General features: G+C 42.3%; 1 protein-coding gene across 1 annotated transcript in view; it reads right to left on the bottom strand.

The window, feature by feature from the left end:
- ulk1b (unc-51 like autophagy activating kinase 1) overlaps positions 1–17,549 on the bottom strand; it is a 34,709-nt gene that overhangs the window by 6,637 nt on the left and 10,523 nt on the right. Inside the window, exons 5-22 of the mRNA XM_033646913.2 lie at positions 17,459–17,495; positions 14,427–14,600; positions 11,514–11,587; positions 10,613–10,714; positions 9,000–9,058; positions 8,337–8,419; positions 8,100–8,150; positions 6,424–6,515; positions 6,082–6,247; positions 5,827–5,881; positions 5,561–5,647; positions 4,997–5,140; positions 4,763–4,911; positions 3,561–3,820; positions 3,187–3,392; positions 2,580–2,701; positions 996–1,121; positions 354–538 (exon numbers count right to left, since the gene is read on the bottom strand). Of these exons, the coding sequence (XP_033502804.1) occupies positions 354–538; positions 996–1,121; positions 2,580–2,701; positions 3,187–3,392; positions 3,561–3,820; positions 4,763–4,911; positions 4,997–5,140; positions 5,561–5,647; positions 5,827–5,881; positions 6,082–6,247; positions 6,424–6,515; positions 8,100–8,150; positions 8,337–8,419; positions 9,000–9,058; positions 10,613–10,714; positions 11,514–11,587; positions 14,427–14,600; positions 17,459–17,495 (2,172 nt within the window). The remainder of the gene's footprint in view (positions 1–353; positions 539–995; positions 1,122–2,579; positions 2,702–3,186; positions 3,393–3,560; positions 3,821–4,762; positions 4,912–4,996; positions 5,141–5,560; positions 5,648–5,826; positions 5,882–6,081; positions 6,248–6,423; positions 6,516–8,099; positions 8,151–8,336; positions 8,420–8,999; positions 9,059–10,612; positions 10,715–11,513; positions 11,588–14,426; positions 14,601–17,458; positions 17,496–17,549) is intronic.

Here is a 17,549-nt window from a genome sequence, read left to right as displayed (position 1 = left end):
GAGACGGGAAGGAAGAGAAACGGGGATGGTTCAGTGACAGAATTTTTAACAGACAACATCAGAATATTTATTTTGCGTTTAGTTTGCATTGGTGACAAGAACACAAGCATTAACAAGAAGCATTTCATTATTCCACTCTCAGATTCCACCTTAGGCTATTTCACCACGATGACTTGAGCTAAAGACACTTTAACTACACTCTGCTCTCTTTTTCTCACACTCCACACTCTCTGGAGGGATTAATCATTGCAAGGTTCTGTGACAATGAACCCGTACAAAACAAAAGAAGTCATTGCCGCATACATAAATAGAACACACCGGATCCGGAGCTGTATGTGAAACCTGCTTCTCACCTCCATCAGCGTCTCCTCAGGCAGCTCAGGTGCCTCAAAGGTTACAGGGCCGCCCATGTTGGCTCTGATAGGATCAGTGAAACTGTAGCGAGGACTAGAAGGAGCCTCAAAGCCATCCAGATAGGTGGCTGTCTGGGGGTAGCGGCTTGTGTAGGAGCCTGCGGGGCTGACTGACGTGAACGAGCCTGTAGGAGTCAGAAAAAGAGATAGGAAGAAGACATTTTATTTATTTTATATTAATTTAACACTTGGTGATGACCACTGTATTGAGTGAAGATGCATTCCACTTGATGATCACCATCTGCCAGCAGCTACATGTTTTTTCCTGCTCTTCATAAATATTTTAAGTGCCAATTACCAATTGGAAAATTGTGTGTTCTAAAAACCAGTCATTTGGGTTATTACTCCCTAAATCTAACTACATCTCTTCACAGTTGGGTGCAATCAAAGAGAAAAGAAAATCAACCTCTTACACTGACGTTTAATTAAGTTTCCACATCATGGAAAATGAGAGTAATAGCTTCCCAGTGCGCAGAGTAAAAAACTAACGCTGCTGCGAATGTGGACTTTGACTCCCTCTTGCTGTAGAAAAGATGAGACAAAAGACTTGTATCTAGATGTGTTAGGGTAAGCATGTCCTACCTGAGTATTTCCTCTGTCTGGAATTTTGAGGAGGGGTGCTGCCACTGGGAGGAGAGCCCACAGTGAAGACCACCTGTGCTGGGCTGATGGAGCCGGGTGCAAGGCCTCCCCCACCACTAGGGGGCACTAGAGGGCAGAAAAGAGCATTGACGAATGGTAGGGCTGTATGACAGTAGGGTATGTTTACATGCACACTAATATTCCACATTCTGAATTAAACATTTTTCCAAATGAAGCATTTTCTGATGTGTGGGTATGCTGATATTATTTGGGTTTTAGGAGCCTTCTTTGGACGTGTATACACGTGTAAGCTGTGGTAGACATGCAAGCCTAAGGGTTCTTTCAGACCTAGAGCTGTCTTGCTTTGGTCTGAATCAGGGACTAATTGTGTTACAAAGTTGCATAATTGCCTAGAGTTGGTTCGTGTTCTCACAGCAGCATTTACAAGCAGACCAGATCAAATGCCTTGCGTGAGAAAGCTGCTCTTGATTGGTCAGAATTTCCATGTGGGAAAAATCCAGGAAGTAAACAAAACGTTGAAGAAGAGTACACTTGCAAGATAAATGTGACACTTTCTAATGTCACAATGGAGGGACAACTACGCAGGTTGATTTTAGCGCTGCTCATCGTGGACTATATTGCTGTCATTGTTCATTTTAGTCAAACCATACAGTTTGAAAACGAGGCGCGGCTCCAACTAGAAAACAATGTTTTGATGCATTGGATGTGCTGAATGTGCATATTAAGGCAGTACAGGAGGAGGTGCACATTAATAATCCTCCAGGACTGTAACATGCTCATGTTTAACCCAAACAATGTGTCATGTGACTGCAGTTGGTTCACATCCAGGTCGGAACACATTCTCACCACAAACGAACCGCACCAGAGTGTGTTTGTAACTGGACTGAGACCACCTCTTCAAGAAGGTCTCGGTCCTGTTGTTTTGGTGCACACCTGAGTGTGATTGCTGCTGTTCACACCTGCCCAAACGAACCGCACTTAGGGGGCAAACGAACTTGAGTTCAATTGAACCGAACCAAACATTATGAAAGACTTAGATATCAGCAGGATTTGGATAGGTGCAAATATAAGCCGACCTTTTCATTGAGGTAGTTGAAGGAATGAAAGAGTGAGGCTGTGATTGTGCTATCAAACAAGTTGGAAAGAATCCTCACACAAGCAACAGCTGTTACAATTTCCAATATTTTGATGTGATTAACGATGTGTTGAGGCACGTTAATCAGAGTATGCACTGCTGCATGTAAAGCAGAATATTAGTGGAATATATATTTTCATTAGCCGTGTAAACAGCTTGGTAGGAGTATCAGTTTTTTCGGAATAGGGGCAAAACCCGGAATATTTTGTGCATATAAACATCGTCAATGACCATTTTCATTTTCCAGTAAACACCAAAAACTGCTAAACTATATTTCAGTACAGGCTCTCCATGTAAATAGCAGAATTAAAACTTAATTGGAATATCATTGTGTCACATCTTATTCTCCAGTAATATATCACTGACTGTAAATAAACAGAAATCCCAAATACAACTGTTTAATAATGTGAATCGACAATCGTGCCTACCTATTATGTCTATGGCTTTATCAGAGGTCAGATTCTCTGTGCTGCCTCGATCACCCGCCGGTCCACCTGGTCCAAACGCAGCCATCAGCAGCATGTCAGACAGTCGACCGGCACTCTGAGACCTGCACCAAAGAGACAGAAGACAGCGACACAGAAGAGAGAACATGAAGAGATATGAAAATGGCAGACATCCTTGTTTAATACATATTTTTAGTTTTACTTAATAGCTCCCTATTTCCCTTCTTTCCTTTCTTCTTAACAGCCAATCTGCCCACTCCATTAGGTTCATAATCCCTGCCTCTTAACCTTGTTTCTCCACACATGAGAGGAATGAATAAAAGTGGCTGTTCGAATACTGCACATCTCCAGCTTCTATTTTAAAAAGCCTCATATATAACAAAAGAAAACCTTTATGTGATTAGGTTGCAAGGAACTGCTCAGTTTAAGAGGGAACAAGATACATTTCCAACTCTGAAGTAGTTTGTTTTCAACTGTAGGGTCACTCCTGTCTATCTTGTATCTGTAGGCAAACAACTCCTCCAGCAGCCACAGCATCAGCATTGTACACATAACCACCAGAAAACAACAGCAAATACAATATTCTAACCTTCCAAAGCCCTTGGTATCATCATTCAGTCTGTGGACGCAGTGGGCCGACGGGGTGACCTGTGTTAGTGCTTGTTGTCCTGCATCTCTGAGCTCTCCTGGGGCAGTCCTGCTGCAAGGGGAGCCGATGACCAAACCCTGTTGTGTCAGGAAGGTCATGAGATTCGGAGAGCTGGGAGGCTTGGGGAATTCAAATGGAGGGATGGCCTGAGGTTGGAGAGACGAAAGGGAGAGGAGAGAGGTACCAGAGGTTCATTCAGACTGCTTGGTAGTCTTTTCTTGTTCTGTGTATCTCCAGAGAATTAAACAAACACACACACACACATTCTTATCTGTCTTTCTCTAAAAGGCAAAACACACACGCAGTTGACTTACCCTGGAAGGAGAGCCCAAGATGGTGGGGAGGGGGTTACGCTGCATTAGCTCACTGAGCCTGGGTGAAGAGTGTAGAGGTCGACCAGTCATCAGGCCCGCCGAGGGAGCCCCCACAGGGTCTGAGTGCTGCTTCCTGATCTTCTGCCTGCCACCGCCACTGGCACACTCCAACAGACAGGGGGCGCTGTGGAGCCGTGAGCCCAGTCCTGCCGTCTGCGGGTGATGCTGAGGAGTCAGGCGGGGTTCAATATGCTGGGGAGCTGTGTGATAGATGGTCAGAATATTTATGCTTTTAGACTGCAGGTGGCATTGCAAAATAAAAAGTCATACAGGAGGAGAAAATAAGAATTCCAACAAGAGACAGTAGGGATGGACGAGTCCTGCTAACTCCCCCGCTGCCCTGCTGGCATGCGTGTCCAGACAGCTAAGAGACCGTGCCAACATGAGGAACTGGTAGTGAGGAGAGTGTTTGTGCACGTAGAAGATGGTTCATTTGTCAACCAATAACTTTCAAATCTACTGACCTACCGGGCTGACTCTGAGAAACACTGGCGAGTGCTAACCACAACCGGATTTTGTCTGCCATTGATTTTTTGGGCAACACCACCTACAACAAGCCGCACACCTCTCTAGAGCTGCATCTAATCCTTAGTGCTCTGTTTGACTGTTTCTTGATGAATCAATTTCACATTTAGTCTTAAAATATACAGAAATATATACTCTGGGTTCCCACGCGTTCTTAAACATCAAATTCAATGGCTTTTCAAGGACTTTCCAGGCCCAATTCTCTCGAATTCAAGGACATAATGTGGCATAGTATGAGACACAGATGAAGGTTAATTACTGTTAGAACACTGAGAATTTTTACGAGAACTAGCAGACTTCACAGAAGCTCCAGACAATTAAAAAGAGGGGGCTGGATGTGTGAGCACTTCTCAGTTGTGCTGTGTTAGAGTGATGGCAGACTCTGCGGTCTCTTGCCTTCTCCAACACAACACAGCAAAACAATATATTGTGAAACTTGAGCGACAGAGACGGAGAACTTCTATTCTTGCACAACATTACCCTCAAATTCTAAAACCATTTCAAGGACCTGTGCAAACCCTGTATATCTGAAAAGGAAAAATCCCTCTGGTATAGAGATAGCTGTGATGTGCATGTGTGAAAGTGGTTTACAAAGTGAGGAGCAGCCTCTGAGCTACCTTGAGGGGAGAGCTGGAAAGGTCTGGCGCCTCCCAGGGAGAGCCTGCGATTGATGGTGACTGCGCCTTGCCCGTAGGGCGGTGAAGGTCCGGTCCGACCAAAGCCAAGCGAGCTTCCACTGCTGCAACGACGCACCGGTGTCGCCAGCCTAATAATATGAAGTTCATGAGACACTGCAGTCAATTTAAAAAACAGTGGGACTGATGTATATGTGTTTGTGACTGATGACAGACCGTGGTGAGCCGTCCTGTTTGGTGGAGTGGAGGTTCTGCTCCATGCGCTGGTAGTTCTGGACCTGGGTGGGGACTGGGATAGGCAATGACTGACCATGGTTGCCATAGCTACCCCCATAGTTACTTCCCGAGAACTCGCTGGGCCTGCCAACAACAGTGAGAAGAACAGAGAGTGCCAAGGGAAACGGTTAGACAACACATGAGATGGTTATAGTGTGTGTGTGTGGACACAGAAAAGTTTAACACGTTCAACAGGAATGAGTACACCAAGTATTTCAGAGAGGAATGATTCTGTTCACCATAATACTGCCACACTTGTACGCTCTGTGATGTAAAAACAAGCATTACATTGTGTGTTCGGATGACATGAAATGATCTGAGGTTAATTAAAGAAATGAATACACCAGATATCAGTGAATTTAATCGACTCCACCAGCTACTCTGGGCACTGCTGCTGCTGCTTCTTCTACCACTAACCAGTTCCCTATTTTACAGTGTCTTGCCGTCTGAGCTACACAGCACGACACGTATCACTACAACCAAAAATTCAGCTTTGTCTGTTACCTGACAGGACTTGGAGACCCGCTGCAGGAAGGTGAGTGTGGTGGTGTTTTGACTTGGCTACACAGGCCAGCAGAAGCCAGAAGAGAGCTGATTAAAGAGAAGGGAAAGAGGAGACACGTTGTCAGGACTATACCACAGTGCTATACTGAACACATCATATTTTTCCTCCTTTATCAGCTGTATTCTGTAACACTGTCACACAACTACATTAAATATGGTTGATATAGATAAAGGAAATCTATGAATAACCAATCTGTGTGCCGTACCCGCTGTTCATGAGGCTGTCCGGCAGCACTTTACTCTCACATGTCAGCTCTCCCGCTGCAAAACCAGGAAATACATTAAGCACAGAGAATGAAAAAAATGAGAGAGGATATCTGGATAGAGCAGAGCTCCAGTCCATGAAAAATAAATAAAAGATGACTTGTGATACTTGAGCAGTAATCCTACAGAGCTGGAACCAAGGCTTCGGACTATGCACAGCTGCATTTGATACTTGGATAGAAGAGATGTTTCCTTACTGGTGAAGTGAGCAGGCACAATGACAAAGTCATCCGTGTCACAGGAGGAGGAGTTCTTGCTGCTGCCGCCCCCTCCAGACGAGTCCTTGAGGAGAAAACCAGCGGCCTCCTGGGTAGGGGAGGCCAAAGCTTTGGCACGCATATGCTGAACCTCAGCAAGAGACTGCTGCAGAGACAGAGAGTGGTACACAAGCTAAGAACAAAAGCACAAAGGATATAATAACAGAGCAAACTGTGTGGGAAGGCCAAATAGATGTTGATTGGACATAAAAACACAGCCTCATTACTCAGGTACAGACAGAGGAGCAGAGAGGAAATAATACAGGAATAATAAACACCAACCGGTGGCGAGGCGAGGTGAGAGGTGGACGAGCTGCTACAAGAGCTGGCTGATGCAGAGCTTGGGAAGCAGGTCATGGACACAGTAGGAGTTGCTGTAACAAAATGCAACCCGGTGGTTAGACAACTCAAGAATACACACAATGTGGTCTGTTGAGAAACACTGAGTGTAAACAGAAACTTTGTCTGTTAACAAGGCGAGCCCACAGGGCGAATACCGTGACATAATAACTCTGAGAAGTTTTTTGCTGCCATGTTTGCATCACTGTGGCTACATTCACATCACAGGACTTCAATTTAAATTCTGATTTTTGTATTCCTGTTTAAAGTGACCCATTTCTAACATCAGTGTGCACGTCACTTTTGCAAAACAGTCATTTGGGGAATGATTTGAATGATACACCAAATCCATAGCTACAGTGTTATTAGCAGCTACTGCTCGTGGTTCTGTGGAGACAGAGGTGTGGGTGCAGGACTGGTGAGGCTCTTTCAAATATCTCTCTCAGTGCCTCACAACAAGGCTGTCATGGCAGATCTCAAAATGCAGATAAGCTGTCCCTGTCAGAAAGCATCTGGCAGTCTACTGGCTGGCAACTGGGGCAGCCTACCGCAGCGGTGGTGCAGCCATGCAGCCTCCTGGAGTTTCAACAGCTCTGACACAGTATGGAAAGTGATCTGTGACCACTCGGTGAAGTATGACGTGGAAAAACATGTATGTATGGGAAGACACACATGAATTCTGATATGACTGTTTTCATAGCAGTGGTATGGCCACTTTGTTAGGTACACTTTCCTAGTACCAGGTGGGACCCATTTTGCCTTCAGAGCTGCCTTAATTCTTGGTGTCATAGATTCAACAAAGTGCTGGAAACATTCCTCAGAGATTTTGGTCCATATTGACATGATAGCATCACACAGTTGCTGCAGATTTGTCGGCTGCACATCCATGATGAGAATCTCAAGTTCCACCACATCCCAAAGGTGCTCTATTGGATTGAGAGTTGGTGACTGTGGAGGCCATTGGAGTACAGTGAACTCATCGTCATGTTCAAGAAACCAGTTTGAGATGATTTGAGCTTTGTGACATGGTGTGTTATCCTGCTGGAAGTAGCCACCAGAAGATGGGTACACTGTGGTCATAAAGGGATGGACACGGTCAGCAACAATACTCAGGTAGGCTGTGGTGTTTAAACCATGCTCAGTTGGTACTAAATGAGCTACTGTTGCCTTTCTATCATCTTGAACCAGTCTGGCCATTCTCCTCTGACCTCTGGCATCAACAAGGCATTTTCACACAGAGAACTGTTGCTCAATGGATATTTTCTCTTCATTGGACCATCCTCTGTAAACCCTAGAGATGGTTGTGTGTGAAAATCCCAGTAGATCAGCAGTTTCTGACAGACCAGCCTGTCTGGCACCAACAACCGTGCCACGTTCAAAGTCACTTAAATCACCTTTCTTCCCCATTCTGATGCTCGGTTTGAACTTCAGCAGGTCGTCTTGACCAGGTCTACATGCCTAAATGCATTGAGTTGCTGCCATGTGATTGGCTGATTAGCTATTCGAGTTCAGATGTATATATACAACATAATACAATACAGCACAGTCTTGCACTCATGTATTACGGATCATTGTCCAACCAAGCTCTATTAATAAGTGTGTTGTTTATTTTTACTTACTCTTTTTCATGGATGAGCTAGCCTCCAGGAATGGATGACAAAAGAACTCATCTACAAACAACACGAGAAGAAATATAATTAATAGGAGGCAGTGAAACAGAAGATTTTATGCATCTGCTGTCTGTGTAATGTGACTAGGTATCTGTTTATGAAAAGCTATATCATTAAGTTATCAGTATAGGTCTGCATCTACACCATCTGGTCAGCTGATTCATTTTACTGTGCTTGTTCACTCACCAAAGTCCATGCGGTCCTTGTGGTTGCGCTGCAGCAGCCCCAGCAGCAGGTGCCTCAAATGGCTCGAAGTCTCTCTGGGAATGCTGCGAACAAATAACGCCACAATCAGTGTGTGCTGCTGTGCAGAAAATAAAACATGATTAAAGGTCAAGAAATACAACAGAATAACGCTAATACAGATACAGAAACACTTTTAGCTTCACTTGGTTTACTCTCTCTGTTTAAATTGGAACCAACACATGAAAATATATGACGTCTTTCACATTTAGTGTGGTCTCATCAGGCAGCTGTGATAAACTGAAATGTAAAACCTTTACACACACTGTGTTGTAAAAGAAAAGGTTGTTTGGGTTTTACTGGAGGCTTGTCATCTCTGACAATGTTGTAAATCAACAGCTGTTAAAGCGTTAAAACAATCCAGCTGGCATGGCTCAAACTTGCAGCATCTCTGTGGAAGACCACTTTTGGTGACTGATCAAAATATAAGGTTTTAAAAGCACCATAGCAACACAGAGACAATTTCAGCAAAGTTTTTTGTTTCTTGTGAGCAAAATCAGGTGCAAAACAAAATGATGAACTTCACAGTGATTTTCAGTTTTTTACCGTAACATCAGTTTATCACATATAAACTAAACATGCTGTCTTCTCACGGTCACTCCTTACTTGGGGCTGAGAGTCTTGTTTTTCTCATAGAACAGCCGGAGGTCCTGGGGACTGCTCGCCTAAAGAAAGTCAGAGAGAAAGATGTTTATGTGTGCATGTACACACACAGCCATACAACCCTTTCATACTAACATTGCATACATTTTTATGGCACAGTATGCTGCCATCACACAGACTGTAGCATGTCATTATACGAACACTTCACCCCCGAAATGACTGTTTGCATTTCAATGTGGAACATGAACTTGAACTTTTTAACTGACTCTATGTCCTTGTTCCAAAACAAAAAGAAACTTAAACGTGGGTTACTGACAAAAAGATTTGGTGCTATATAAATCATGACTGTGCTGTGGCTGCTGTGTTTCTGCATAGTACTGATTTATTTGATGTTCTGTTTGTTCCTCCTCAGTAGTGTCGATTGTGTGGAACATATGTATAGTTATTGATATGCAAATGGTCATTTATGGGTGAAATATTCCTTTATCAGTGTCTGACTTGAGTTTCTTGTGTAACGACACAATACCACATGTTTTAACGAGTCTGTTGATGAAGCAAAGAGTGAAGCTTCTCTGGTAGTGCCAGAAATGCTGCTGGACCTGTTTAGATAGTTTGCGAGACGTTATGTGTTTCATCTGTCACAGCATCATTCAAGCTAGCTGAGACAAATTGCTGGGTTTGTGGTTTCTAGCTCATCTTTCACATGATCTGGAGAGAGGGGACAGGCTGTTTTGACAACTTGCTGCAAACAGACTGAATGAATGAAAACCTGTTAAAGGATCATTCAGCAAAGGTTTTTATTTTGCATGTTTTCCATCACTTTAATCACATTAATTTTTTTGCTTCAATTTCATTATCTTGCGCAAAATGACAAGCAAACGTATGCACATATTGTTCGCATATCCCTAACTTGGCAAAACAGATAACATGTAAAGGCCATGAAATAATCCAGATATTTTTCTTTTTTTAACTTTAACATGATTTATGAACGATAAATAATGATTTGGTCGTTGGTCTGTGGAGTTTCAATACTGGCTCACCCCAGTTCAGAACCCCGCTACCAGGCTCCTCACAGGAACCCGGAGGAGGGACCATGTCACACCTGTCTTAGCCTCTCTCCACTGGCTGCCTGTAAAGTTCAGATTTGACTTTAAGGTTCTCCTGATTGTGTACAAAACCCTTAATGGTCTGGCCCCATCCTACATCACAGAACTCTCAACCCCCTATTCTATCCCCATGTCCCTCAGGTCAGCTGACCTGGGGCTCCTGGCGGTCCTACACTCCAGACTTAAGCTCAGGGGTGATCGTGCCATTGCTGTGTCTGTCTCCTCCATTGACTCTTTTAAGTCCAGGCTCAAAACGGCTTTTATTCATTAGCGTTTGAGTCCCCCTGATGTGGCTTTCTCTGACAAGTGCCTTAGTTGTGTGAGCTGTGTACCTGACAGTTATGTCGCCTCGTATGTATGTGTTTTTAGCATTTTATTCCTTTTGTACATCACTTCGGTCAGCATGAGTTGTTTTAAATGTGTTTCATAAATAAATTTGAGTTAAGTTGAGGTGACTATGTGTCAAGCAGGTCATATTGCAAATAAACATGCATTTCGATAAAGTTTCACCTGAAAAGGAGCCTTCCCCGTCAGACACTGAAACACTATGGTCCCTATACTCCACAAGTCTGCCTTAGCATCGTAGTTCTGGGACATGATGACCTCAGGAGCCTGGAGAGGACAAAACAGTGAGACCATGATGACACATTTCGGTCAAGAGACGGTGTTCAGCTAACACTGTAAAATCAAAAGAACAAGCTCTGCTGATTCTCATGAACAATGACCACAGAAACAAATGAGCCATCATCAAGTTTGGGTTGACTGATGATCAAAATATGGCATTTTCTCAGACATGTTTTATACTTTATCAATCCCGCACATGACACATCACATACAAAGACACAGATACAAATATGGACAGAAAAAATAGGTCAAAAGAATAAAAACATAAGAAGAAAAACACACAGCAGTGAAGGGTCGAGTCCCAGGATTGCTACAGAGAATCACTACAGTAGATATGCTTATGATGGTTATACAAATTTGTGGTTGATAGTGCAGATATTGCAATGTAAGCTGATTAAATTCAAGTGTAAGAGCAGTGCAGAAGTGATTCATACTTTGCTATGAATAAATAAATAAATATATACCAGTGGTGCTTCAAAGTAAAAAGTAAAGACTGTATTGAATAAGGAATGCTAGAAAATATAAAATACAAAAAGCACAGAAGGTTAAATATGAAATTCTAACAGAGGGTGAATATCTAAATAAATCAATGTAAGTGCAAATTTATAGCATCCTTTTTTTATTTCACTAAAAATTACTAAACGTTCTCTCCTCATAACGGCCTGCTAACCTTTGGTCTGAGTGAAAACACATACATCATCACGTCTGAATTTGCTTGGGCAAAACATTTGAGTACGCTGACAATTATTTTTTGTCATATTTCTGAAAACCTCCAAAGAGTGCTTACCATGTACATAGGGGACCCACAGAGTGTTGCCGCCATCATGTTGTTCTGAAGGTACCTGGCAAAGCCAAAGTCCGCTGTGGAGAGGAAATGTGCAGATGGTGAGACTCACAAACTGATGAAACGAGGAAAAAATAGAACAGAACTTCCCAGAGGAAGACTGCAGATGGTTGAAGAGGAATCCATAGTGCTCTCTAAAATGCATTTTGCCTGCTGCAGGTTCCCGACTGAACAGTTTATCTCTTCTTAAAACCAATAAAAGTATACAATATAGATAGTGCAGACCTCCACCAAGGCCAAATGCTCTATCTCACAATATTAACAAAAGGAAAAACCTATTTCTATATCTGCCCCTGATTTGAGGCCGCTAAAAATGCAATGGCTTCCTCCTTGGCCCGTTGATTTTTGGTTATCCTGCTGACAGACAAACAAACAACCAAAAACATAACCTCCTTAGCGGAGGTGATAATAGCTGAGACGGAGATCTTCACCGTGATGACAGCTACAATGACAGTGCAGCATTATCACAGTGGAGTTCAGCCCCCCAGGGAATTCTGGCTTCATACAACACTTGCCAATCAAAAAAGTCCTGTTGAGCTTCCTCTACTGTCGAGCACACAGATAATAAAAATAGTCCAAACAGTTTCTGTGTGCTCATTATATTACTCATGTTATTAAATTTTAAAACATCAGCTTAACAAATGATACCTAATATCCCTGAGCACACAGCCAGCTTAACAAGTCAACAAAATCATTTTTCAGTAATCCCTCTGCCACTGCGGATGTGCTCGTGTGTCACTACCTGCATCTCTGTGGGTACAGTGAGTGTATATGTGTGTGTGTGTGTGTGTGTGTGTGTGTGTGTGTGTGGACAGTCTGTTTGTTAGTGAGACTGTGCAAGTTTTCCCAGAGCAGTGAGGATAATAACGTTCTGCAGTGACTGAGAGCCGCAGACTTCACTCCCACAGGGCAATCAATTCTCTCCAGAGGAACAAGAATTAATAGGCTTAAGGATTAGCAGAGTTTCCAAACAACTGAACAACACACACTTGCTTTCACTACTTGGTCATGACACTTTCCATTAGATAACTTGTTATTAAACAAACAACACTGGTCATGGTCAAACAAGCCAAACTCAAAAGTGATGAGACACATGCATACATTATATATCTCTGAATAGCTTCTTTAATTCTTACTATTCTTTCTTGGTTTTATCAGAGGAAGACGACCAACACATCCAAGTGAAAATGTGAAATTCTACATATATATCTTCGGATAAATTTACTCTAACCCGTTTAGCCTAGTAATCTTGGTGGAATCAATTACCTTTGGGAAATCATTATTAGGTCCTGTTGCAATAAAACTGTCCGTAAAGAGCTTGATTAGAGCGCAGGGATTTCCTACGCTGCTTGATGAGATTCAATTAGTTTTTTGGTCCTGTAGAGGGTTCTGGTGTTTTCCTGTTAAATCCCAAAGTACAACCACAAGCTCTGCTTTGCTCTTTTAATTTCGGATTAACTTTATATATTTGTTTGGACACATTAATCAATTGATAAAACTGGGTTAGAACAAGCACTGCTCTGTTTAAAAACAAAAGTTTGATATTAAAAAATTTCAAGAAATTAATATTCAGCTGGGCCTGTACAATCAGTATGTTGGGCACCTTCCGTTTCCTAATAAAGACACAAACTCTGCCTTCAAAAAAATATATATTTTTTTTTCATAAAAATGTAATGTTTGTTTTGTTGATGATTGCTAAATATGATGTGCTGTTAACAGGGTAGGTGTTTTTAAAGACTATAGAAATGTCTGTTAAATTACTTTATTGTAATGTTTTGCACTGTACTATTTAAGTATCTGCCATTTTTCTGTGAGAGGCGGTGACTTTCATTCATTCATTTTCCATAACCGCTTATCCTGTTAGGGAGAGAGGCGGGGAACACCCTGGACAGGTCGCCAGACTATCACAGGGCTGACACATAGAGACAGACAACCATTCACACTCACATTCACACCTACGGACAATTTAGAGTCACCAATTAACCTGCATGTCTTTGGACTGTGGGAGGAAGTCGGAGTACCCAGAGAAAACCCACGCTGACATGGGGAGAACATGCAAACTCCGCACAGAAGGGCTCCTCCACCCTGGGTTCAAACCAGGAACCTTTTTGCTGAGGCGACAGTGCTAACCACTGCACCACCATGCATAAACATTTCATGAGTAATGGTTAGTTGTCAATTCTTATTTGATATTAGTAAAGAAAACACACATTTATGTTGCGATAAGTGATAACACGTTATCGAGGCTGTTGTGCACAGATATAAATACAGGTGTGCCTTGAGATTTTGGCTTGCTCTTTGGTGTGCCTTGGGCAGAAAAAGTTTGAAAACCACTGGATGATTCAATCAACAGAAAATTTATTGGCAACTATTTCAATCATGAAATAATAGTTTTAGTAATTTTTTATACTACGAGTCACATTCACCCATTGACTCACACATAGTCATACACTGGTGGCCAAGGCTACCATTCAAGTTCCACCTGCTACTCAGTTAAGGATACTTCAACATGCACACTGGAGGAGCCGGGAATCGAACCGCTGATCTGCCGATTAGTGGACGACCCTCTCTAGCTTTATTTATGCTTTACAATAAATAGAATTTTATGCTTGTCTTTGTCATACATGATAATTAACAGAGTATCTTTGGATATTTGGACTGCTGGTTGGATGAAATATACCATTTGGAGATGTTTTGGGAAATTTCACAGGTCATGTTTTGCTATTTTCTGTCATTTCATTGACAAAACGACTAATCGAGAAAATACTGGGCATGTTAATTGATAATGAAAATAACCCCTAGCTGCAGCCCTAAAGCACAGATGCCATCACACCATGTGCTCACCATCAAACCTACCAATCTTGATGCAGGTGTTGTTTGAGTGTGACTTGCGTCCTGGTGGGTAGGAGAGCAGGATGTTCTGGGGCTTGAGGTCCCTGTGGATGATGCCTTTGCCCTGTAGGACCCTCATGGCCCCTGCAATCTGCTGCAGGAAAACCCGAATGGTGTCCTCACTTAGCGTGCCTTTAGCTGCGGAGAAACAAGGTTAATTAACCACAAGTTGACTTTGGTATACAAGGTGTACTAGGTGATTTAATGATTAACTTGTGATGTGGGTCACAGGGTGGAGGGTAGAGGAGTGAGACAGGGACTGAATGACCCTCTTCTCTTGATTTCCATATCTATGCAAATCCTGGAGTCAGATCATGTTACACAAAAGACAACACCTCACTTAACCTCTAAAAATATCTGAGACACATCAGCCCACTGTCACCTCCTGTTTCCTGTCTCTTCCTCCCCTCCAATCACCTCACTCATGTCATGGTGTTACAGTATGGTCCTATGTGTGAGTCCCACCCTTGTCTTGAATTTCTCTCTGGCTCCACCTCCCTGACAACAGATTTTTAAAGCCAGGCTCAGGCTTGACTTGGGCCAGGAAAAAAAAAAAAAAAAGTTTTCGTCACTGACCACAGTGGAAAGTGGATCCAAAAACTCTTTTTTCAACAGGCGGGCAGAGACTTTAAATAGAGCAGATCCTCTGACTCTGGGTACTTGGCAGACAAAGTTAGCAGCTCCAGTTAAAATTAGTCAGCAAACGGCTGACGTCTTATTTCCCACCCTGCCCACTCTGAGAGACAAAGGCCCACCTCAGGAGAGTTTAGTGTACTTGTTACTGAGAGCCCTGCATTCATGAAATGTGGCAAACCTGGGCAGAACTGTAAACTTTATTTTAACAACACGTTTTTCTCAGTTTGTCAACGGACATTTTGACAATAAGTGTTCGTTGACACCATTTTATTTCATGACTAAAACAAAAACATACTAACAACAAAAGTACAAAATAGCTGTCTCTGTTCTGGCTAACAAACCTTACTTAGATCATAGCAGCGATCTCAAAGCACTGACTGATCTCCTTTTTATCCAGTCCCATTAGTGACTGGCTTGCTATGCTCCATTAACAAATTGTTAAATTTAACGCAGCCAAGCTAGGTTGTGATAAACATCTACTCCTTCTGAGATGATTTATGATTTCTTATCACTCATAATCTGACACTAACTCATTCGGCTAACATTTAACATTATTCAGTATTAATTTTACTCCAGAGATTAAAGTGAGGATGCTCGTCTGCCTTAACAACGAGTTTACACATTTTTATAACTGCTCATTTATTAAATTGGAGCTCTGCTGAATGAACTATGGCCCTGAATGTAGCAGATGACCTCAGTAATATAAGGGAAATGAAGTAGAAGCAATAAAAGTAACTCTAGGCATAAATTTTTATAAGATATGATAGTTCAAGGTGCGCTTAGGATTTTTACAGCCAGGACAAATATCCTTCAGCAAAATCCATTAGAGCATCATGAAGCTGTCTGAGAAAATTACAACTAAAACACTGACTAAAATTAAATTTAGGGTGCTTTCACACCTGCCCTGTTTGGTTCGCTTCTATCGAACTCAAGGTTTTTTGTCCCCTAAGTGCTGTTTGTTTGTTTGAATGCAGCCAGACTGAGACCTTCTTGAAGAGGTGGTCTTGGTCCGGTTACAAACGAACTCTGGTGCGGTTCATTTGTGGTGAGAACGTGTTCCGACCTGGATCTGAACCAACTGCAGTCACATGACACATTGTTTGGGTTAAACATGAGCATGTTACAGTCCTGGATGATTATTAATGTGCACCTCCTCCTGCACTGCCTTAATATGCACATTCAGCACATCCAATGCATCAAAACATTGTTTTCTAGTTGGAGCCGCGCCTCGTTTTCAAACTGTATGGTTTGACTAAAATGAACAATGACAGCAATATAGTCCACGATGAGCAGCGCTAAAATCAACCTGCGTAGTTGTCCCTCCATTGTGACATTAGAAAGTGTCACATTTATCTTGCAAGTGTACTCTTCTTCAACGTTTTGTTTACTTCCTGGATTTTTCCCACATGGAAATTCTGACCAATCAAGAGCAGCTTTCTCACACAAGGCATTTCTTATGGTCTGCTTGTAAATGCTGCCATGAGAACATGAATCAACTCTAGGCAATTATGCAACTTTGTACGAAATTAGTCCCTGATTCAGCCCAAAGCAAGACAACTCCAGGTTGGAAAGCACCCTTAAACTAAAACGGAGTTTCACTGACTAAATCTTGAATAAAACAAAAGAAAAAAAGGTGACTTTACACCTACCACAGTTTTCAGTAAGCCACTAAAACTAAATTTAAAATGTGTGTCATAATTAACACTGGCATAGTGTTTCCTCAAAAGCATATCTACAAATAGTGCTGTACTGTAGCTATGTCTCACATACAGCATGTGTGAAGACTGAGGAGTACAGCACAGGAGACAGCAGGTGGTTTTATTACACTGCGAGTCAAAGTCTATTTTAAGCTTCAGGTCCTTCAAAGTTTCTCAAGGTTTTACTGAAGCACCAAATCTCTCTGTCTTGAGGGCCCCAGATAAAAGGCAGCTCCCTGCGGTCATACAGGAAGTGTGAAAAAAACTTGCGACCTGAATGGCCACCTTGGGGCGTATATTCCACTGTAAAGTTGCTCCTTTTTATTTGCACTCTTTCAACCTTCTTGGCTGATCTAACACAGATGAAAAATAATCCTTTCACTTCTACTATTTGATGTCTTCACTGGCTGTTCCTATCCAACAATCATTATTCTTAGACTCTAGGAAATTTAAGATTATTTTGCTGTTGAACATTGTGAGCATAATGAATTATGATCTTGGCTTTTAGCTAATAGACAGAGGCATTAAAAGACTGTTTTTCATAGACCAAGGACTGTCACTTTCTTGTCATCAAGCAACAAAGATGGCATTTCACCATCAGTTCAATTGATTTTTCCACCAAAAAGCACCTGGAGCTTTTAGTAGATGAATTGTTGCACTTACAGTGTAAGTAGTCGGCAAGGTCGCCCCCGTTGCAGTACTAGGATGAGACAGAGAGACAGGAAGAGAGAGGGGAAATGAAAGAGAGGGAGAT

Source organism: Epinephelus lanceolatus, chromosome 19, assembly GCF_041903045.1.
Source record: "Epinephelus lanceolatus isolate andai-2023 chromosome 19, ASM4190304v1, whole genome shotgun sequence".
NCBI classification, from domain to species: domain Eukaryota; kingdom Metazoa; phylum Chordata; class Actinopteri; order Perciformes; family Serranidae; genus Epinephelus; species Epinephelus lanceolatus.
This window is presented reverse-complemented; position numbering and strand designations above follow the sequence as displayed.